Source organism: Cnephaeus nilssonii (genome assembly GCF_951640355.1).
Source record: "Cnephaeus nilssonii genome assembly, chromosome: 20".
Lineage (NCBI taxonomy): Eukaryota > Metazoa > Chordata > Mammalia > Chiroptera > Vespertilionidae > Cnephaeus > Cnephaeus nilssonii.
In genome coordinates, this window is record NC_137091.1 from 47,486,839 (window position 1) to 47,509,986 (window position 23,148).

General features: G+C 45.7%; 1 protein-coding gene across 1 annotated transcript; it reads left to right on the plus strand.

Moving 5' to 3' along the window:
* The first annotated feature begins 281 nt into the window (after positions 1 to 281).
* LOC307116668 (uncharacterized protein) lies at positions 282 to 15,228 on the plus strand. The gene is made up of 3 exons (XM_079800815.1): positions 282 to 539; positions 1,494 to 1,620; positions 9,221 to 15,228. Exons 1-3 carry the CDS (start codon positions 507 to 509, stop codon positions 10,816 to 10,818), a joined length of 1,758 nt encoding a protein of 585 aa, XP_079656941.1. The 5' UTR covers positions 282 to 506; the 3' UTR covers positions 10,819 to 15,228.
* Positions 15,229 to 23,148: the final 7,920 nt, after the last annotated feature.

Here is a 23,148-nt window from a genome sequence, read left to right on the forward strand (position 1 = left end):
TGCAGTGATGATCTCCGTGTTTCCTACAGGAGTGATGTGTAAGGTGACCAGACATCCCGCTTTTGGCAGGACTGTTCGGCCAAAAGCGGGACGTCTGGTCACCTTAGTGATGTGGGGGGAAAAAAACGCAGATCCATTTCTTGGACTCAATGACTACATTACCCAGAACACCCTGTGTGGAATACCAACAGCTTAGCCAATGAAGGGTCAGAAAAGGTGTTTCCGAGCGAAGCTTAATTCGAAGGGGCGGGACTTCCGGCATCCTCACAGCGGACATTTTGACTACTCCAACATAGTCGGCTCCGTTTGGAGGTTCCAGCTCGCTGGGTCCCGGTGGAGATACCCCACAGAGAAGGCGCGAGAGTCGGGGTGCACACAGCACACGCGCGGGTGTGAAACTCGGGGTCCCCACCCGGGTGACCGGCTCCAGGGCCCGGACAGGCACCGCCATTCCCGCGGCGGCCGCTTCTCCCGCCGCTGCCCCCGGGCTCCGCACACAAAGTCCGATGGCGGCGCCCGCCCAGAGGCGCGGGGCTGAGGTGAGTGCGCGTCCCCCGGGCCCCCGCCGCCTCCTCACACCGAACAGGACCGCCCGGGTGCGGGCGCCTGTCCCGTCCTGCAGCTCAGTCCGCGTGGAGGACCGTGAGGAAGGCGGAGGGGAGAGGAGCGTTGTGGCTTCTGAGGCACAGCCAGTGCAGGGCGGAGAGGACAGGGCTGACTGGCATCTGAGGTTCCCTGAGGGTGTGGGCTGTGAGGATTGGCGGACAGATCAGAGGCTGCAGGGAGGACGGCACAGCCTCATTGGGGCTTTCCCGGCTGTGGGATCCCTCAGAGGACGAGTGGTTCATGAAGCATCAGGCTGCAGTACAAGCACTCTGGGATACCACATGCCAAGTTCATGGTTGATCTCCTGGGATGGAGTAGGAAGGGGACAGAGCTGAGGGAGTGAACTTGGGGTCTGAAGAAAGAAGACATTACACAGTGGTGAGCACATCTAGAGAAAGAGGACGTGTGAGCTGATGGTGCTGGGGACCTGGGGTGGAGACATAAGGGGGAAGCCTAAGCCCTGGTTTGGTTTTCTCTTGGAGGCATGATCTGTGAGACTAGCTTGGCAGGAAGGCTGGGGACCTGCAGGCATGGCCCAGAGGTTAGATGCATGCCCTCCCAGGTCCCAAACCCTCCTCTGTTGCTGAGGGCAGTAACAGTGAGTAATGGGACTGTGATGAGAGAGCAGCCTGCACTGGCATTAGGGCCTGGTGTCCACACTAAACTGGGGAGCCCTGAAGGAGGTTGAGGGCAGGGAAGCTGTGTAAGGAGTAGGATTGTGTGTTTTCAGAAAGACAGCTTTGGTTTCAATAGTTTCTATTCTGGGAGTTTAAAATTGGCTGTGGTGTAATTGGATGCTACCCAGACACAGTCCCAGGACCAAATTGGAATTACAACTAAAATAAAATTTTAAAATCCTGAATAATCAATTGTCTCCATTCTGACAGGTTGGCGTGACCTTTGAGGACATTGCCCTGTACTTCTCCAGGGAGGAATGGAGCCTCCTTGATGAGGGTCAGAGACAGCTGTACCTGAATGTGATGCTGGAGAACTTTGAACTTCTATCCTCCCTGGGTAAGACTTTCACTCTCCACAGAGACCCAGACTTGACATTCCATATCCTCATGCCCCTTTACCCAGGATGTACTCTGTCCTCACTGCTTGACTTTCAGGTTTTTTGGGCCCTTGCTGTTCTTGGTAGGCCTGGTTTGTTTGCTCTGCCCTTTTCTTTTTCTGCAATCACAGTACCTCCTGTACTGAACTCCTAGGGAGGGATTTGGGGTTGTTATTGTGGCAGGGAGCCTAATGGATTCCTCCATGATTAGTGAGGAAAAGCATCTATCTAATAATAGAGTAGTATGCAAATCATCACTCCGCTACACTCACAAGCCACGCCCACCATTCAATCTGAGTGAGTAGGCAATTAAACTGAAAACATGGCGGCAGCCCCGCCCCTCAGCCTCTCCAGGTCTCTGGGAGTTGGAGAAGTCAGGCGCCAGCGCCTGAGGCTGGCTGCAGCCACAGAGACCAAGAAGCCGCCTGCCCCATGATCCCAAGCTGCAGCCAGCCTCAGAAGCCTCAGGTCCGCCTGCCCATCGTCCTGGGGAGGCGGAGAAACTGGGCCCCAGCGCCTGAGGCTGGCTGCAGCCACAGAGACCAAGAAGCCACCTGCCCCATGATCCCAGGCCTCAGCCAGCCTCAGAAGCCTTAGGTCCGCCTGCCTCACATCCACCTGCCCCACGTCCTGGGAAGACGGAGAAACCGGGCCCTGCGCCTGAGGCTGGGTGCGGCCGGGAGACGAAGAAGCTGCCCGTCCCACGATCCCAGGCTGCAGCCAGCCTCAGAAGCCTCAGGTCCGCCCGCCCCATGTCCTGGGGAGACGGAGAAACCGGGCCCCAGCACCTGAGGCTGGCTGCAGCCCGGGAGATGGAGAAGCCGCCCACCCTGCGGTCCTGGGCACCAGTACCTGTGGCTGGCTGTGGCCTGGGAGACAGAGAAGCCACCCACCCTGCGGTCCTGGGCCCCAGTACCTGTGGCTGGCTGTGGCCTAGGAGACAGAGAAGCCGCCCACCCTGCGGTCCTGGGCATCAATAACTGCGGCTGGCTGTGGCCTGGGAGACAGAGAAGCCGCCCACCCTGCAGTCCCGGGCACCAGCACCTGCAGCTGGCTGTGGCCTGGGAGACAGAGAAGCCACCCACCCTGCGGACCTGGGCACCAGTAACTGTGGCTGTCTGTGGCCTGGGAGACAGAGAAGCCGCTCACCCTGTGGTCCAGGTGCCAGCACCTGCAGCTGGCTACAGCATGGTAGATGGAGAATCCGCCCACCCTGCAGTCCCGGGCACCAGCACCTGTGGCTGGCTGTGGCCTGGGAGACAAAGAAGCCGCCCACCCTGCAGTCCTGGACGTCAGCACTTGCAGCTGCAGCACAGGCGAAGCCCCCTCTCTACCATCCCCTAAGGCTGCAGCCAGCCTGGGCGCCTATGGCTGACCAGAGGGAGAGAAGCCCGGATCCTGGATGACTGTGGTCAGCTGGAGGAGGGAATCCTGGGTACCAGGTGTGGGCCGAGGCAGAGGTATTTAGGGGCAATCAAGCCAGCAGGGGAGCAGTTAGGGACAATCAGGCTGGTAGGCAGAAGCAGTTAGGGGCAATCAGGCAGGCAGGTGAGCGGTTAGGAGCCAGCAATTCTGAATTGTGAGAGGGATGTCCAACTGCTGGTTATCCCATGAGGGGTCCCAGATTGGAGAGGGTGCAGGCCAGGCTGAGGGACACACTCCCCGCTGCCCCCCCCCCCCCGTGCACGAATTTCGTGCACCGGGCCTCTAGTTTTTTATATTCCTGTTGGTCATTTGTACAAATTTTGGAAAAATTGCCTCTACATCTTTAGCCTATTTTTTAAAAATGTGTTTTTATTGATTTCAGAGAGGAAGGGAGACAGAGAGAGTTAGAAACATTAATGATTCCCTAACTGGTTTGGCTCAGTGTATAGAGCGTCAGCCTGCGGACTGAACGGTCCCAGGTTCCATACTGGTCAAGGGCACGTACCTTGGTTGTGGGCACAACCACAGTAGTGGGTGTGCAGGAGGCAGCTGATCGATGTTTCTGTCTCACTGATGTTTCTAACTCTCTATCCCTCTCTTTCCTCTCTGTAAAAAATCAATAAAATATATATTTTTAAAAGAAACATCAATGATGAGAGAGAATCATTGATAGGCTGCCTCCTGCATGCCCTGGCATGTACCCTCACTGGGAATCCAATTCTGACCACCTAGTTCATAGGTTGACACTCAATCACCCAATCACTGAGCCACATTACGCCAGGTTAGCCAATATTTTTTCTTCCAGGTTTTTAATTTTATTTTAAGAAATTGATTTTAAATATAATAATGTTACATGCAACATACCTTAATATTTCAAGAAAAATGAACTTTTATATAATAATATTAATATATCAAGAATATAAGTATTTTAAATATAATACTACTAGAGGCATGGTGCATGCAATTTGATCCTACCGGAATCGGTGCTAAATGGGCAGTCGAACATCCCTCTCACAATCCAGGACTGCTGGCTCCCAAATGCTTGCCTGCCTGCCTACCTTATTGCCCCTAACTGCTTCTACCTGCCAGCCTGATTGATGCCTAACTGCTCTTCTGCCAGCCTGATTGCCCACAACTGCTCTCCCGTGCAGGCCTGCTCCCCCCGCAGCTGCTCTCCCCTGCAGGACTGGGTCCCCCCCAACTGCCCTTCCAAGGCCCAGTTGCTCCCAACTTCCCTCCTCTGCCAGCCTGGTCACCCCTAATTGCCCTCCCCTGCAGACTTGATTGCCCCCAACTGCCCTCCCTTGCAGGCCTGGTCCCTCCCAACTGCCCTCCCCTGTTGGCCTAATCGCTCAGAACTGCCCTCCCTTGCAGGCCTGGTTCCTCCCAATTGCCCTCCCCTGCTGGCCATCTTGTGGCGGCCATCTTGTGGCGGCCATCTTGGGTGCACATGGAGACAGCCATCTTGCGTGTTGGAGTGATGGTCAATTTGCATAATTCTTTTATTAGTTAGGGTTACCAAAACTGTATCACAAAAGTTGTAGAAAATATGCCGGAACCTGTTTGGCTCAGTGGATAGAGCATTGGCCTGTGAACTGAAAGGTCCCAGGTTTGATTCCGGTCAAGGGCATGTACCTTGGTTGCGGGCACATCCCCAGTGGGGGGTGTGCAGGAAGCAGATGATCGATGTTTCTCTCTCATCGACGTTTCTAACTCTATCCCTCTCCATCTCTGTAAAAAATCAATAAAATATATTATTTTAAAAAGTTGTAGGAAATACTAAAAATTTACGAAAAACAGGATTACTTGTATTATATTCTGTAATATTTTCCCCCTCTCGCTCTATTTTTGTTCATCCTATCTAATCAAAGAGTACTATGCAAATTGACCATAGCTCCACTACAACCACAAGCCACGCCCCACCAGCCAATCAGGAGTGAATATGCAAATAAACCCAACAAAGATGGCTAAGGCCACAGAGAGCAGGAGGGAAGCTTGGTTTTCCACGGTGATGGAGGAAGCCAAGCTTTCCACCTGCCCAGGCCTCCGCTTAAGGCTACAAAGTTTCAATTATAGAAGGTGAATAAATCCCAACAGAAATGGTTGCGGCCATAGAGCAAGCAGGAGGCTTGGCTCCACTCCAGGGTACAAAGTTTCAATTGTACAAGATAAAAAAATCCCAGATACCAGGGCCTCCGCTTGGGTCACTGGGGGGCGTGGCTGGCCTGCAAACCACCACAGGCCCCTTGCCCAGGCCGCCCCACGCCCCAAGGAAACCCCCACCCTGGTCCGGGACACCCTTCAGGGCAAACCAGCTGGCCCCCACCATGCACCAGGCCTCTAGCCTATCTAATAAAAGAGTAATATGCAGATTGACTGTCACTCCAACACACAAGATGGCTGCCCCCATGTGGACACAAGATGGCCACCACAAGATGGCCAGCAGGGGTGGGCAGTTGGGAGGCACCAGGCCTGCAAGGGAGGGAAGTTGGGGGCGACCAGGCCTGCAGGGAAGGGCAGTTGAGGGGACCCAGTCCTGCCAGGGGAGGGCAGTTAGGGATGACCAGGCCTGCAGGGGAGGGCAGTTAGGGGCAAATAGGCTCGCAAGGGAGCAGTTAGGCATCAATTAGGCTGGCAGGGGAGTGGTTAGGAGGTGATCATGCTGGCAGGCAGAAGCAGTTAGGGGCAATCAGGAAGGCAGGCAGGTGAGCAGTTGAGAGCCAACAGTCCTGGATTGTGAGAGGGATGTCCGACTGCCCGTTTAGGCCTGATCCCACTAGTATCAGGCCTAAACGGGCAGTCGGAGATTGGGATCGGGCCTAAACAGGCAGTCGAACATCCCTCAAGGGGTCCCAAATTGGAGAGGGTGCATGCTGGACTAAGGGCCCACGTTCCCCGCCCCCCCCTCCCCCATGCACTAATTTCATGCCCCGAGCCTCTAGTCAGTTTATATTGTTCATTATATTCTACAAATAAGTGAGATCATATGATATTTATCTTTCTCTGACTAGCTTTATTTCACTTTGCATGGTGCTTTTAAAGTCTCTTTTGTCGGATATGAGTATTGCTACTCCAGCTTTTTTTTGTTTTCCATTTGCATGGAAAATTTTTTTCCATCTCTTCACTTTCATCCTGTGTGTGTCTTTTGTTTTGAGGTGGGTCTCTTATTTTGTTTTTTTAATATATTTTATTGATTTTTACAGGGAGGAAGGGAGAGGGATAGAGAGCTAGAAATGTCAATGAGAGAGAAACATCGACCAGCTGCCTCCTGCACACCCCTTACTGGGGATGTGCCCGCAAGCAAGGTATATGCCCTTGACCGGAATTGAACCTGGGACCTTCCAGTCCGCAGGCTGACGCTCTATCCACTGAGCCAAACCGGTTTCGGCTCTTTTTTTTTATTATTATATTTTTATTTATTTCAGGGAGGAATGGAGAGGGAGAGAGATAGAAACATCAATAATGAGAGAGAACCATTGATAGGCTGCCCCACTGGGGATCGAGCCCACAACCCAGGCACGTGCCCTGGACCAGAATCGAACCCAGGACCTTTCAGTCCGCAGGCCGACACTCTATCCACTAAGCCAAACCAGCTAGGGTTGAGGTGGGTCTGTTATAGACAGCATATAGTTGGATCATGTGTTTGTATCCATTCAGTTACCCTACACCTTTTGATTGGAACATTAAACTATTTACCTTTAGAGTAATTATTGAGAGATGAGAGGCCTGATGCACGAAGATTCGTGCAAGAATGAGCCTTCCTTCCCCTGGCTGCCGGCACCACCTTCGCTCTGGCCGGATCTGCCTTTACACCTTCCCATGCTGCCCAGAGGCCTGGAGCAGCTGGGGTGGTGCAGAATGCCATTTTGGGCCTGTGTATGCAAATCAACCCATCATGTTTGTTGGGTTAATTTGCATATGCTCCTGATTGGCTGGTGGACATCACAAAGGTACGATCCATTTGCATCTTGCTCTTTTAATGGTGTAAATACTTATTTATAGCCATTTTAATTCTGTATGGCTAGGTTTCTTTCTCTCTTCTTCTCAGCAATGACTAGCATTTCTTGTAATGCTGGGTTCGTGGTGATGAACTCCTTGAGCCTTTATTTGTCTGGGAAGCTCTTTATTTGACCATCTATTTTGAATGATAGCCTTACTGTATATAGCAATATTGGTCTCAGATCATTGCTTTCCATTACCTTGAGTACTTCATGCCATTCCCTTCTGGCCTGTAGAGTTTCTGATGGGAAATCAGGTGTCAGCCTTATGAGAACTCCTTTGTAGGTAGGAAACAGTTTTCTATTGCTGCCTTTAACCCTTTGCACTCGCTTGCTTTTTTCTCGATTCCTTTATTCTGATGCTAACCGTGTCAAGTCACACTCGACATCCGAGGGCAAAAGGTTAAGATTCTCTCTTTCCCTTTAATTTTTCTAGTCTATTTTTTACCCATATTTTTGGGCTAGTTTGTCTGTTGAATACCTTTTATATTTTATATATAATTTTTCATTACATACCGGTACTCACTTGTCTTTTTGCGTGTGCTTACTTTTGCTTTGCAGATATTTTGGGGGTTTTTTGTTTTTGTTTTAATATATTTTTATTGACTTCAGAGAAGAAGGAAGAGGGAAAGACAGATAGGAACATCAATAATGAGAGAAAATCAATGATTGGCTGCCTCCTGCATGACCCCTACTAGGGATGGCGCCGGATACCCAGGCATGTGCCCTGACTGGGAATCAAACCTGGGAAATATTGATCCATGAACCTGAGTCCTCTTAGTCCATGGAACAAAACTCAGTTCACTGAGCCACCACAGCTGGGCTGTTTTTTTTTAAATATATTTTATTGATTTTTCACAGAGAGGAAGGGAGAGGGATAGAGAGCTAGAAACATCGATGAGAGAGAAACATCGACCAGCTGCCTCCTGCACACCCCCCACTGGGGATGTGCCCGCAACCAATGTACATGCCCCTGACCGGAATCGAACCTAGGACCTTTCAGTCCGCAGACCGACGCTTTATCCACTGAGCCAAACCGGTTTCGGCTTTTTTGTGTGTGTGTTTTTTTTTTTAATTTCTTTATTGATTAAGGTATCACATATTTGTCCTCATCTCCCCATTCCCATCCCACACCCCTCCCCACGCATGCCCCCACCCCCCTGTTGTCCTTAACCACTGGTTAGGCTCATATGCATGCACACAAGTCCTTTGGTTGATCTCTTCCGTATATCCCCACCCTCCTCTACCCTCCCTCTGAGGCCCTACAGTCTGATCCATGCCTCCTTGTTTCTGGGTCTGTTCTTGTTCATCAGTCTATGTTGTTCATCATTTCCCCTAGATGAGTGAGATCATGTGCTCCTAGAAATATACTTATAAGAACCTAAAATGAGACAAGCAATAATCGTTATGCTGAAAGGCAAATGAATCAGTCTGTAGTGAGTTTCTTTCTGGGCCAACATAGAGAGCTAGAAACATCCATGAGAGAGAAACATTGACCAGCTGCCTCCTGCACACCCGCCACCCGTGATGTGCCCGCAACCAATACATGCCCTTCACCGGAATCAAACTTGCAGACCGACGCTCTATCCACTGAGCCAAACCGGTTTTCGCTCATAGTGGGATGTTGACACTTCCCTATATAGAGTCATTTCATCTGCCAAAATCATCATATGATACTTTGTAGTTCATAGTGTAGGGGGTAATATCTTTTTTTCTTTTTCTTTCTCTCTTTTTTTTCCATAATTTTTAGATTTTATTTATATATATTTTATTGATTTTTTTACAGAGATGAAGTGAGAGGGATAGAGAGTTAGAAACATTGACAAGAGAGAAACATTGATCAGCAGCCTCCTGCTAACCTCCCACTGGGGATGTACCCGCAACCAAGGTACATGCACTTGACTGGAGTTGAACCCGGGACCCTTGAGTCCACAGGCCAACGCTCTATCCACCGAGCCAAACCTGTCAGGGCTTTTTTCTTTTCTTTAATAAAATCTTCTAGCAAATTTGAATTATGCTCTTTTTGGTTTTTAAAATGTTGAAAATTTATTTTTAGAAAAAGAGGGAGAGGGATAGTGAGAAACATGGATGTTAGAGCAAAATGTTGATTGCCTACCTCCTGTGTGTTCCTTACCAGGAATCGAACCTGCAAACACAGCATTTGCCCTGACTAAGAATGTAATCGGCAACTTTTTGCTGCATGGGATAACGACCAACCAACTCAGCCACAGTGGAGAAAAGCCTTATAAATACAGTGATTGTGGGAAATCTTTTACCAGGAACACTGACCTTCAAGTTCATCAAAGATTGCACACTGGAGAAAAGCCTTATGAGTGCCATGGATGCAGGAAATCTTTTACCTGGAGCAGGGACTTTCATAGTTATCACAAAACTCACAAACTAGAAAAGCCTTATAAATGCAGAGAATGTGAAAAATCTTTTACCACTAACAATGAACTTCATTACCATCAGAGAGTTCATACCGGAGAAAAGCCTCATAAATGCAGTGAATGTGGGAAATCTTTTACCAGGAGCAGTGACCTTCGTGTTCATCACAGAATTCACACTGGAAAAAAGCCTTATAAATGCAGTGAATGTGGGAAATATTTTACTACCAACACAACTCTTCGAGATCATCAGAAATTGCACACTGGAGAAAGGCCTTATGAGTGCAGTGAATGTGGGAAATCTTTTGTCAGTAGCACTGTCCTTTCCCGTCATCAGCGAATTCACACTGGACCAAAGCCTTATCAATGCAGTGAATGTGGGAAATCTTTTCTCAGTAGCACTGAACTTCGTTATCATCAGAGAGTTCACACTGGAGAAAAGCTTTACAAATGCAGTGAGTGTGGGAAATCTTTCTCCACCAACACTGCCCTTCGTATTCATCAGAGAGGTCACACTGGAGAAAAGCCTTATAAATGCAGTGATTGTGGGAAATCTTTTATCAGACGAGCTGTCCTTCGATATCATCAGAGACTGCACACTGGAGAAAAGCCTTATAAATGCAGTGAATGCGGGAAATCTTTTAACAGGACATGGGACCTTCATCAACATCATCAGAGAATTCACACTGCAGAAAAGCCTTATAAATGCAGTGATTGTGAAAAATCTTTTAGCACTACCACTGACCTTCGCTGTCATAAGAAAGTTCACAGTGGAGAAAAGACTTACAAGTGCACTGATTGTGGGAAATGTTTTATCAGGAGCACTACCCTTCGAGATCATCAGAGATTGCACACTGGAGAAAGGCCCTATGAGTGCAGTGAATGTGGGAAATCTTTTGCCAGGAGCTGTGACCTTCGTGTTCATCACAGAGTTCACACTGGAGAAAAGCCTTATAAATGCAGTGAATGTGAGAAATCTTTTACTACCAGCACTGCTCTTCGAGATCATCAGAAATTGCACACTGGAGAAAGGCCTTATGAGTGCAGTCAATGTGGGAAATCTTTTGTCAGTAGGCCTGGCCTTCGATATCATCAGAGATTGCACACTGGAGAAAGGCCTTATGAGTGCAGTGAATGCGGGAAATCTTTTCGCAGGAGCCGTGACCTTCGTCTTCATCACAGAATTCACACTGCAGAACAGCTTTATATATGCAGTGAATGTGGGAACTCTTTTACGCATAGCACTTTCCTTTCTGGTCATCAACAAGTACACACTGGCGCAAACCATTATAAATGCCGTGAATGTGGGAAATCTTTTACCACTCCTGAATCTCATACATTTAAATGAATCTCATACATTTAAATACCTAAATGATATAAAATCTCCATAAGTGTTTTTATGGGGTGTTTTTGTGTTTTTACGTTGGAACCATATGTAGATATGTTTCACTTTCTGAAATACTTACATGGGTTTTCAGATCTTTGTCACTACATATATCTGTTACTTAAGGTATTTCATTTGTACCACGTATACATTCCTACCGACCGCATAAATCATCATCCTCTTGTGCACAAGTAAGCTAACTCTGTTGTCTAATTTATTGGACTGATTAGTGTTAGCCCTACACAAAAAAAAAACATTGCAGGGGAACTGCCATTTTTAGAGACACACATTCCCTAGATGCCAGTTATGGATTTATTGAGTGCCGAAGACATCAATGGTAGAAATGCCAATCTCATGTCTCTTTGGTTTGTGAAATAATGAAGGCTTTTTCCTAAGTCTTCTTTCATCTTGGGTGTTCCATTTACTGTGTGAGGTAGCTTATATGGAGGTCTGAGCTCTCCAAACATGATGGGGTATCTGTGACAACCAAAAGTATATTTTTGAGCTGCGCGAATATTTTTCTTATTTTCAAGGGATGCAAATATATTTGAAGACTATCTCTTTCCATGTCTTGCAGAGGGCCATGTGGCCTAATGCCTTCAATTCCATGGGCGACGGTCACTGGTTGGAGGACCATCGCAGTTAAGGGAAACATTCTCACTATAAAAACACTGGCCTAATGTGTTTTGGAGGGGATTGTAGCCCATTAGATGGAATGTCCCTCATCTAAGTGTGCATCCAGGAATATTGCTGAGCAAAAGTGTACAGGAGCTCAACCAAAGGACTTATATGCATGCGTATAAGCCTAATCCATAGACACAGACAACAGGGGGGGTGGGGGCATGACTAGGAGGTGGGAGATAATGGGGGTATATGAACACATGTAATACCTTAATAAAGAAATTTTTAATAAATAATAAATAATACAATAATAAAAAGAAAGTGTACAGGAGCGTTGTTTACACAGACCTGAGGATCTGAGGCATGTTTATCTTCTGTGGACACACTCATTGTCCTTGATTATCACCAAGAGGTTTGGTGGATTTTTGAAGCCTCTCAGATGTTCACCTCAGAGCCATGACTGCGCTGGGAAAAAAATAAGGACACGGCAAAGGGTGTCTGTAGTTCATGGATGTGGCTTTTGAGATTCAGCCAGCATTTTTGTTGGTTTGGTGAAAGTTCTTCATTGTTACAGTTTCTATCACTGAGGGAAGACAGTTGCCCAGAGGGCATAACAAGGTAGATTAAATATAGATTTGCCAAACCTATATGTCCAATACAGTGGAACATACACGGTTTTTAATTTGGAACCATTTTTTGAAACCTATAATGAGTAAAATACATGTGTTTAGTATAGTATTTCATAAATCTTGTTGTGTGCTTGAAACAGAAAGCATCATTATACTCATAATAATGACCATGTCTATCACTGTGTATTTGCTTCATGACGTTTTTAAGTCTATCCCTGTTCATCACAACTTTCCAAGTAACCATTGCTTTACATCCCATTTTAACAGATAACTGCATTCTCTAACTATTTTTCTGCTTTAATTTATATTTCATAAATACTTAGATATTTAGTAAAGATATATTAGTAACCCATATTTTTCTTTTTTATATTTCTTTATTGAATTCAGAAAAAAAGGGAGATTGAGAGAGAGAGAAACATCAATGATGAGAGAAACTCATTGATCGGCTGTCTCCTGCACACCCCCTATTGGAAATTGAGCCCACAACCCAGGCATGTGACCTTGGCTGGAAACGAACCTGGGACCCTTCAGTCCAAAGGCTGATGCTCCATCCACTGATCCAATCTGGCTATGGCAGCAATCTTTTTTTTTTTAAATATATTTTATTGATTTTTTTACAGAGCGGAAGGGAGAGGGATACAGAGTTAGAAACATCGATCACCTGTCTCCTGCCTACCCCCTACTGGGGATGTGCCCTCAACCAAGGTACATGTTCTTGACTGGTATCAAACCTGGGATCCTTCAGTCCACAAGCGACGTACTATATCCACTGAGCCAAACCAGTCAGGGCACCATCTAATTTTTTGGGGGGAGAAATATTCCTACCTTTGAATATATCGCCTATAGTTTATCCATTTTGATGAATAGTTGGTATTTCTAATGAAGCTGGTAAAACTTCCTATATAATAAAGAACTAATATGCTAATTCAACCAAAGAGCAGAATGACCATCTGCACAACCTTCTAGAGGCTGAAGCTGCGATGGGCTGTGAGGGCTGAGCCCTTGCACAAATTTTGTACATCAGACCTCTAGTTTTTGTATAGGTCTTTATATGGATATAAGTTTCATTTACCTTTAGTTGAAATTCCATACATAATCTAGGTCCTTGTGTATTTGAATATTTAAATTTGCGAAAGATTAGCATTTTGTTATCTAAAATGAATATACCATCATGGAAGTTGTGGCTCAATTGGTTTGGTGTGATCCCATGCATTGAAAGGTTACCAGTTGGACTTTTGGACTTGTGCCTGGGTTCTGGGCTAGCTCCCAGGAATTGGGTGTGCAGGAGGCAACGGGTCAATGTGGCACTCACATTGTGTTTCTCTCCCTCTCCCTTGGGAGAGGGAGAGAAACAAAAATTAATAAAACTTGCCATCTGGCATGGCTCAGTCATTGAGTTTCAACCTATGAACCAGGAGATCATGGTTTGATTCCGCGTCAGGGCATATGCCTGGGCCCTGAGCTAGATCCAGTGTGGGCCATGCAGGAGGCAACTGATAAATGATTCTCACTCATCATTGATGTTTCTCTCCCTCTCCTGACAACTCCAGCTCTCCCTGCACTTCACAGGCCAGGCACTTCTCACTCTCCCAATGCCCGAAATCACCTTTGTCTTTGGGTGCATTTTAGTAAGAAATGGGACCTATAAGAAGCCACTGACTGCTGCAGGGAGGCAGGTCCTGTGGGCACTCATGGTGGTGGGCCCTATCTGGGAATCTCCAGCAGAATCACTGGAACTCCCTGAATCTCAGTTGGCTGAATGTGACATGCAGATGATTGATGGCGCTTACTTTGGCCTTTTAAGATCAATAAAAGTAACAAGCTGAGTACTTGTTATCAGGATTCCATGGTTACATTTTTGAGCATTTTCTCCCTTAATTGTCACAACAACCTGAGCAAGAGGAAGCTTATATCAAATGGCTGACAAAATTCAGTGTCAGGGAAATGAAGTCAGCTCCCCAAGTTTATACCACAGACAAGTGTCAGATTCAAGGGGCTGGATTTTAAACCATTGTTTGTTCCAGCAGCAGACACAGTCTCTACCACTGATGTGAAACCCTCGCTGGAGCAGGTACAGTATGAGGACCAGGGTGGCTCAGCTGAAAATACTGTTTCCATTATTGCCGTTATATTTATCCTCCCATTCTCTTCACATCTCAGAGCATGAACCATTGGCCTCCCCGTGTTCAGGGGAACACCAGGATTTCTCAGCTGCAGCTGTTTTCCAGGGGAACCTTCTTTCAGAGTGACATGCAATTTGTCTGCCTCACTTTTGATCCCAGCACAGAGTTTGATCCATGGGAGACCTTGGTAATTTGGCCTTGGCCTCTGCACCTGGGCCCACATATTGGGTGTCATGCTATGACCACATCCACTGTGATGAATTGAATTCCTCAGCTTGACCCTTCAAATGATGTTCCTCTGTGGCACTGACATTCATCCTGTAGGAGTGGATACAATTGGATATGAATTTTCGGACCTAATATTCAGAAGTGATGCTGGAGTCCTACATGATCCTGGTCTCATTGGACGGGTGCTCACCTCCTATTCATGCATAGGACCCCCTGCCCATGTGATTCTGTGCTGTATATCCCTACTGGCTGAATGAGACAATGGCTCTCACCATGTTTTCCCTGCAGCCTGGATCATGTTCTGGACCCACATCCTCCTTCCCAGCCTCCTGTGTCTGCAACTTGGATCTTTGGATTGGAACAGAGTTCTTTTGGATATAGCCCTCAGCACAGTGCACAGCAGAATCGGCCACGATGGAGTTCCTTCCTGTGCTTTTCCTAACTTTCTACAGTACCTGACTCTCCAAACAACATTTCTTGACTGTAGGTGAAGGTGGTTTTTCAGGTGAAGGTGTTTGCTCTTTTGGCTAGTTACTCTTTCTAAGTTGTTTTCATGTATATGGAGGTATACATGTTAATAATTTTAGGTTGTATTTCCCCTGTTAATCTATATTATATCAATTTAATTATGGGCAATCAAAGAACCTAGAAAAGAAGACAGGAATATTATTTTGACTCTACAATGTCATTTTTCTCATTTTCACCTACTTCTAAGAATAAATGAATACTGTTACGGTTTAACAGGTGAGGTGGTCTGTGGAAGAATTCACAGCAAAAAGATGCCATGTAGAGAGGATTAGAAAGGGCCAAGTATTGCTAGTCAGTACAAGGCAAAGGGTGGCTTCTGCTTTCCAGCGTTGCCTGTTGCTAAGGGACAAGCAATGCAAGCGTCTTAGTCTGTGCTGAAGTTGATAAGAGGACTGTTTTTAAAATTTAGTTTGTTTGCTTTCCAGGAGATAGTCTGGCAGATGTATAGGGAGGTGCCTTAACAGTATTGTTCCCAAGCCTATAAAATATGACTGGAGCAAAAGTTTTGAAGAGTTCAAAAGAGGGTGCTTTTAATGGGTGCAGGAAGGAAACTTTCTACTAACTAGAGATTCCTTGGTACAAATTATCCCTGAGATGTGACAACATCAGGGAGGAGGGGTGGCAAGAATGTAGCCTTGAAAGTAGTTATCTTGTGCAGTTTGAACAGAGGAGCTGTTTTAATTAGAAGAGCCAACAATCTTGGGGTTCAATTACCAGGTGCATCTCATAAATTGTGGAAATTCACAGCAAGGAAAAAGACCTTTCTCCTTGTCCTTACAAATACCTCGACACTTTTATTTTATTTTATTTTAAAAATATTTTTATTGATTTTTTACAGAGGGGAAGGGAGAGAGATAGAGAGTTAGAAACATCGATAATAGAGAAACACCGATCAGCTGCCTCCTGCACACCTCCTACTAGGGATGTGCCCGCAACCAAGGTACATGCCCTTGAGCGGAATCGAACCTGGGACCTTTTGACCGGAATCGAACCTGGGACCTCTTAGTCCGCAGGCCAACGCTCTTTCCACTGAGCCAAACCGGTTTCGGCTTCCTCAACACTTTTAGAACCTAAGGCTTTATTTCTATATCTTTTTTAACCTTTGCACTCGGATGTCGAGTGTGACTCGACACGGTTAGCATAGGTAGCAGCTCGTATGAAAAAAGCAAGCGAGTGCAAAGGGTTAAAGTATGTTTTTATTGATTTCAGATAGGAAGGGAGCAGGAGAGAGAGATAAAAACATCAATTATGAGAATCATTGATTGGCTGCCTCCTGCATACCTACTGGGCATAGAGCCTGTAACCCAGGTATGTCACCTTGGCCTGAATCGAACCAGGGCCCTTCAGTCTGCAGGCCAAAACTATTCACTGAGCCAAACCAGCGGGGGCATGAGGACATTTGTTTTCTCTTTTTTAAATTTATTTTTAAAAAAATATATTTCATTGATTTTTTACAGAGAGGGAGGGAGAGGGATCGTGAGTTAGAAACATCTATGAGAGAGAATCATCAATCAGCTGCCTCCTGCACACCTCCTACTGGGGATGTGCCCGCAACCCAGGTACATGACCTTGACCGGAATGGAACCCAGGAGCTTTCAGTCCGCAGGCTGATGCTCTATCCACTGAGCCAAACCTGTTAGGCCTTTTTTTTTCAGAGAAAATGGAAAGGAGGGAGGCCGAAGGGGAGAGAGAAAGAAATAGAGGAATGAGAAACTTCTATGTGAGGGAGACACATGGATTGGTTGCCTCCCACGTGTGCCCTGAGTGGGTGGTGGGCGTGCATGGGGATTGGACCTGGAACACAGGTATGTGCCCTTGACCAGAATCAAACTCAAGACCCTCCTGTGGGCCAGCTGATGCTCTACCACGGCGCTACACCTGCCAGGGCTAGTGTATATATTTTGATTGAAGGGTTTGTTTAAGGAGCTACTACAGCCACTTCATTAGTTTCTGGCTCTTTTTGTAGTTCCTTTGTCTTTTGTCTTCTGGTCTTGCTTTGTGATTTGATGCTTTTCTATAGTGGTTTGACTCCTTTCTCTTTTGTATGTATATCTGTTAGATCAGTTTTTGCTTGTGATTTCCAAAAGACTTACATAAAACAAGTCATACTCTTTACCTTGTAAAATTTCCCCATAACACCTTCAATTGTATACAAAAGTTCTACCCACACACCCCTTTTTAGGTCTTTGAGGGCACATTTCACATCTTTTCATATTGTGTATCTTTTAAGGTACACATGTTATCCTTGATATTTTGACTGGTTTTCATTTTTGACCTTTCTAATAGAGTTATGTATTGTGCATTCCACCAAGGCTGTGTTGCAGTACTGTGGTTTCTATTCTATTCTCACCTTTACCCGTGAGATGTACGCTCTGCTACGTATTCATGTTTCTACTTAGTATTGTTTTTCATCTTGAAGAACTTTCTTTGGCATTTCCTGTAAGTCAGGTTGAGTGACAATGAACTTCTTTAGCTTTTTTTTTTCCAGGGAAAATATTTCTTCTTCTTTGTGAAGAACAGGGTTTCTGGATAAAGTATTGGTGATTTTCACTGAGTGTTTTGAATATACCATTTTATTTTCTCCTAGCCTGCAAGTTTTATTCAGAGAAAAATAGCAAAACCCTCATTGGAGCATTCCCCTGTGTGCAAGGAGTTTCTATTTTCTTTTTGCTTTCACAATTCTCTTTGAATTTGATTTTTAAAAATATATTTTTATTGATTTCAGTAAGGAAGGGAAATGGAGAGAGAGATAGAAACATCAATGATGAGAGAGAATCATTGATTGGCTGCCTCCTACACATCCTCTATTGGGGTTCGAGCCCACAACTCGGGCATGTGCCCTTGACTAGAATCACACTCGGGACCTTTCTGTCCACAGGCCCATGCTCTATCCACTGAGCCAAATCGGCTAAGGCTGAATTTGATTTTTTAACACTTTGTTTATAATGTGTCTTAGAGAACTCCTCTTTGCATTGAATCTGTACTGGGTCTTGTGAGAATCATGAACTTGGATAATCACATCTCTTATTAGATTTTGGAAGTCTATCTTCAGTTTATTTATTTAAAAACATTTTTTATCGTTTTATCTTCCTTGCTATTTTTGTCCCTACTTCCCTTCTCTCTCTCTTGCTTTCTCCCCTTCCTCTGGGGCTTCCATGTTTAATAGTTCAACTAGGCTGTCTTCACTATTTTGTGTTTTTCTGTTCTACATACATGATTTCCAATTACCTGTCTTAGGGATCACCTATTCTTTCTGCTACTTGATCATATGTCATTTTGAAACTTTTATTCCATGTTTTCACTTTATTCATTGTATTCTCCAACTAGAGAATTTGTTTGATTCCTTTTTACACTTCCTGCTTCTCTGAACTTCCTTTGTTCCTGTATTGTTTTTTTTATTATTATATTGAGTTACATTTGTGTTCTCTTGTAGCTCAGTGATGTTGTTAAAATTAAATATTTTGAATTTTTTTCTTGATGTTAGTAGATCTCCATTTTGTTTTATTCATTATTGAAAAATTATGATGTGCCCTAGCTAGTTTGGCTCAGTGGATAGAGTGTCGGCCTGCACACTGAAGGGTCCCAGGTGTGATTCCAGTCAAGGTCACATGCCTAGGTTGCACACTCGATCGCCACTGCCGGGTGTACAGGAGGCAACCAATCAATGATTCTCTCTTATCATTGATGTTTCTATCTCTCTCTCCCTCTTCCTTCCTCTCTGAAATAAATAAATATATGTATAAAAATTTATGATGCTATTTTGGTAGTGTTTCTTTTTACATTATATTTCTTTTAATTTTTTGTTAATACCCAAGGCTATTCTTTTCATTGATTTTAAAAAACAATATATTTTTTATTAATTTCAGAGAAGAAGGGAGAATGAGATAGAAACATCAATGATGAGAGAATCATTGATTGGCTGCCCCACACAGGTGACTGAGCCCACAACCTGGGCATGGGCCCTGACTGGGAATCAAACCTTGACCTCCTGGTTCATAAGTTGATGCTCAACCTCTGAGCCACAATAGCCTGGTGATTTTTTTTTTTTTTTTTTTTTTTTAGTGAGAATGGGAGGGGGTAAGAGAGAGAGAGACATACAGACAGAGACATCAATTGGTTGCTTCCCACACATGCCCCAATCAGGGCTGGGGGTTGGACCTGCAACCCAGGTATTAGCCCTTTACTGGGAATGGAACCCACGACCATCAGTGTGGGGACCAGTGCTGTAACCACTGGGAAACACTGGCCAGGGCCTCTTTTAGTCTAATTTTTGATGACCACCCATTGATGAGCCAATTACTGCTTGCAACTGTAGAAACTAACTGGTTAGAGAAAAAGCTCTACCTGCATATAGCTACAAGGGTTCTGACTGGGTGGGGTTTTGTGTTCCAGTTTTGAGATAACTCTCAGCAGCCTAATCTCTTTTTAATATAATTTTATTTATTTCAGAGAGGAAGTGAGAGGGAGAGAGAAATAGAGACATCAATGATGAGAGTAAATCATTGATTGTCTGCCTCCTGCACTTCCCCTATTGGGTATTGAGCCCGAAACCCAAGCACGTGCTCTCGATCAGAATCAAACCCGAGACCCTTCAGTCCCCAGGCTGGCGCTCTATCCACTGAGCCAAATCAGCCAGGGTATCAGCCTAGTCATTTTGTTGCTCCATGAGATGAGGTCAAAGTAGCAAAGAATGTAGGGGGCCTCAGTGATTTTGGCAGCATTTTTCCTCAATGGCAGCATTGGCCTCTGGAGTTCTAGGTACAAAAGACCTCTGGGAAAATACTGATGACTTTTTCTACTACTGGGGAGGTTGCGGCCAAGGAGATATTTCTTGGAATCCATGCCTATGAACTTTACAGTGTCTTCTGATGTGCACACTCTGGAGAGTTTTCAGGTGTTGCAGGGCCTGAGAATTCTATCAAAAAGTTTTCCAGGCTTTTCCACAGAACAAGTCATTAGTGTCCACCCTAGTGCAAGCAGACTGTGCTGGCAGACCTGGCCTGTACAGCTGTCTTTTGGCCCTCCACTCATCTTTGCACACGCAGTATCCACAGTCATCCTTTCTGTGCAGCTCTCCTGTTTTGCTCCCCTGCATTGCTATCTGTCTTAATTGGACCCTTGTTCCCCTACTTCACGGATGTATCTGTTGGTGGGCAGTTGTCAGCTTGCCCTTGAAACTGGTATGAATTCTGATATCTCCTTGTCTGCCATTTACTGACATCACTCACATCAGTCTTTTTCCTGTGGTCTGTTTGGTGCTGGCCATCTGGGCCGCGCCAGCACAGCCAAGGAGGGTTCGGCAAGCCTGAGGGAGGTGGTGAAGGATGGAGAAATGATAGAGAAAGAGAAAAAGCTGGGTCTAGGTGGATCTTCTGTGTCCTGCTGAGGCCACAGACAGATCCAGACTGCAAAGCTGAGGCTTTATTTATTGTCAGGGACAAACAAGGCAGTTGACAATGTTCTTGTAAGTTTCACTTGTTTTGGCAGCACTTGCTGCCCCTACCACAGCCCACTAGCTACCCAGGAAAGATCTAGGGAGCAGTCACAAGTTCAAGCTGGGACTTGTTTGTGACTTTGCCAGCAGGTCAGTCCAAGGCTTAACCCTATGACCGCTCCCAACAGCCATCCATCTATTCTGTTTCTCTTTTAGGAAGTGCATTATCTGTAGCCAATGTAATGACTCACTAGGGAGTTAAGACAGAGTCCTTTGAGCATCATGTCTCTATCGACGGTAGGCTGGGCTCAGAGGGAGTCTTGCCTTGATCAGTGACAATTGGTAAAGGTGTGACATTAGCGCTTTATTAAGGTTGTAAGGAGGATCATAGGCTGTAAGAACAGTGTTTTTTTTACTCTTGCTAGTGCCCACACTTCAATCTCCTTGTTTTTCCTCATTGTTGAAACTTTGCCAACTACTTTGTTCTAGGAATTTTAATTTCTACTTAAACTTTCAGCCCTAACCGACTTGGCTCAGTGGATAGAGCGTCGGCCTGCAGACTCAAGGGTCCCAGGTTCGATTCCGGTCAAGGGCATGTACCTTGGTTGCGGGCACATCCCCAGTAGGGGGTGTGCAGGAGGGAGCTGATGGATGTTTCTCTCTCATCAATGTTTCTAACTCTCTATCCCTCTCCCTTTCTCTCTGTAAAAAAAATCAATAAAATATATATTTAAAAACAAAAAACTTTCAGCTCCCCGATAATATTTACCTCTGCACCTCAGCCATTTCTCTGTACTGATTTCTCTGTACTGCTCTCCAACTGTGACCCATGCTTGTGGTGCATTAGCGTGTGCCCATCCTATCTAATAAAAGAGTAATATTGACCACCACTCCAAGACACGATATGGCTGCTCCCATGTGGTCAAAAATGGCTGCCCCATGTGGACACAAGATGGCCACCACAAATTGGCCTGTAGGGAAGGACAATTGTGGGCAGTTAGGGGTGACCAGGCCAGCAGAGGAGGGCGGTTGGTGGGGGACCAGGCCTGCACGGGAGGACATTTTGGGGGGACCAAGACTACAGGGTAGGGCAATTGTGGGTGATCAGGCCAGCAGAGAGGGCAGTTAGGGGTGACTGGACCAGCAGAGGAGGGCAGTTGGGGGAGACCAGGCCAGCAGGGGAGGGCATTTGGGGGGGATCAGGCCTATAGGGGAGGGCAGTTGGGGGGGGCCAGGCCTGCATGGGAGGGCAGTAAGGAGTGACCAGGCCAGCAGGGGAGGGCAGTTAGGGGTGACTGGGCGAGCAGGGGAGGGCAAAATTCACCATAGCTTAGATTTGGAAACAGCATAAATGCCCATCAGCAGATGAGTGGATAAGAAAACTATGGTACATCTACACAATGGAATACTACGCTGCTATAAAAAAGAAGGAATTCTTGCCGAAACTGGTTTGGCTCAGTGGATAGAGCGTCATTCTGCGGAATGGAAGGTCCCAGGTTCGATTCCGGTCAAGGGCATGTACATTGGTTGCATGCACATCTCCCGGTGGGGGGTGTGCAGGAGGCAGCTGGTCGATGTCTCTCTCTCATCGATGTTTCTAGCTCTCTATCCCTCTCCCTTCCTCTCTGTGAAAAATCAATAAAATATATTAAAAAAAAAAGAAGGAATTCTTACCATTTGCAGCAGCATGGATGGACCTGGAGAGCATAATGTTAAGTGAAATAAGCCAGGCAATGAAAGAAAAATAACCACATGATCTCATTCATTTATGGAAAATAAAGAACATTATAACCTGATGAATAAAAATATAGATACAGAGGCAATAAAGCACCAAACTGTCCAATTACAGTGGGAAGGCTGGCGAGTGTTGGGGAGGGGGGGAAATAGATCAACCAAAGGACTTGTATGCATGCATATAAGCACACCAATGGACAGAAGACACTGGGGGGTTGGGATGAGGGCATGCGACGGGGGTAGGGGAGGCTGGGGGAAGGTCAATGGGGGGAAAAAAGGAGATATATGTACTAATATATGTAATATTTTAAAAAAGAGCTAAGGTGCCCAATTTCAGTACAGCAGCTGTGCCTGCAGTCTGTCTGGCTCATGCAACTTCTGCCTCTGCCTGCAGAGACATTTCCAGCCCAAACAGCCCAATCACCCCTCTTTAACTGCCTTTTCCACAAGGACCTGTATTTTAGGTGCTTCTGAGAAAGAACCTGCTGACCCACCTGCAGGGAGGCAGGTGCTGTGGGCACTGAGGCTCAGTGTGGGTTTCTACCTGGGAATCTCCAGGTGGCTCGCTTGCATCTCAGTTGTGTGAATGCTACTGGACCAGTGCACAAATTTGTGCACATTGAAAGGAAATTAATTAAAAGACATATTTTTTTAAACTTTATTTTTATTTTTTTAATATATATATTTTATTGATTTTTTTACAGAGAGGAAGAGAGAGGGATAGAGAGTTAGAAACATCGATCAGCTGCCTCTTGCACACCCCCTACTGGGGATGTGCCCGCAACCAAGTTACATGCCCTTGACCAGAATCAAACCTGGGACCCTTGAGTCCCCAGGCTGACGCTCTATCCACTGAGCCAAACCGGTTTCGGCGACATATTTTATTTTATTTTTGTGTGACATGTTTTTAAATTTTTTATTTAATTTATTATAAACAACTTCGCACATTTTAAATAAAACAACCTCATTTTAAATGGCTGTTTAAGTATTATTTTAT

Coding starts and splice junctions, on each gene's coding strand:
- LOC307116668 (XM_079800815.1), top strand. CDS start 507: ATGGCGGCGCCCGCCCAGAGGCGCGGGGCTGAG. Junction 540..1,493: donor CCCAGAGGCGCGGGGCTGAG/GTGAGTGCGCGT, acceptor CCATTCTGACAG/GTTGGCGTGACCTTTGAGGA. Junction 1,621..9,220: donor TGAACTTCTATCCTCCCTGG/GTAAGACTTTCA, acceptor GTTCCTTACCAG/GAATCGAACCTGCAAACACA.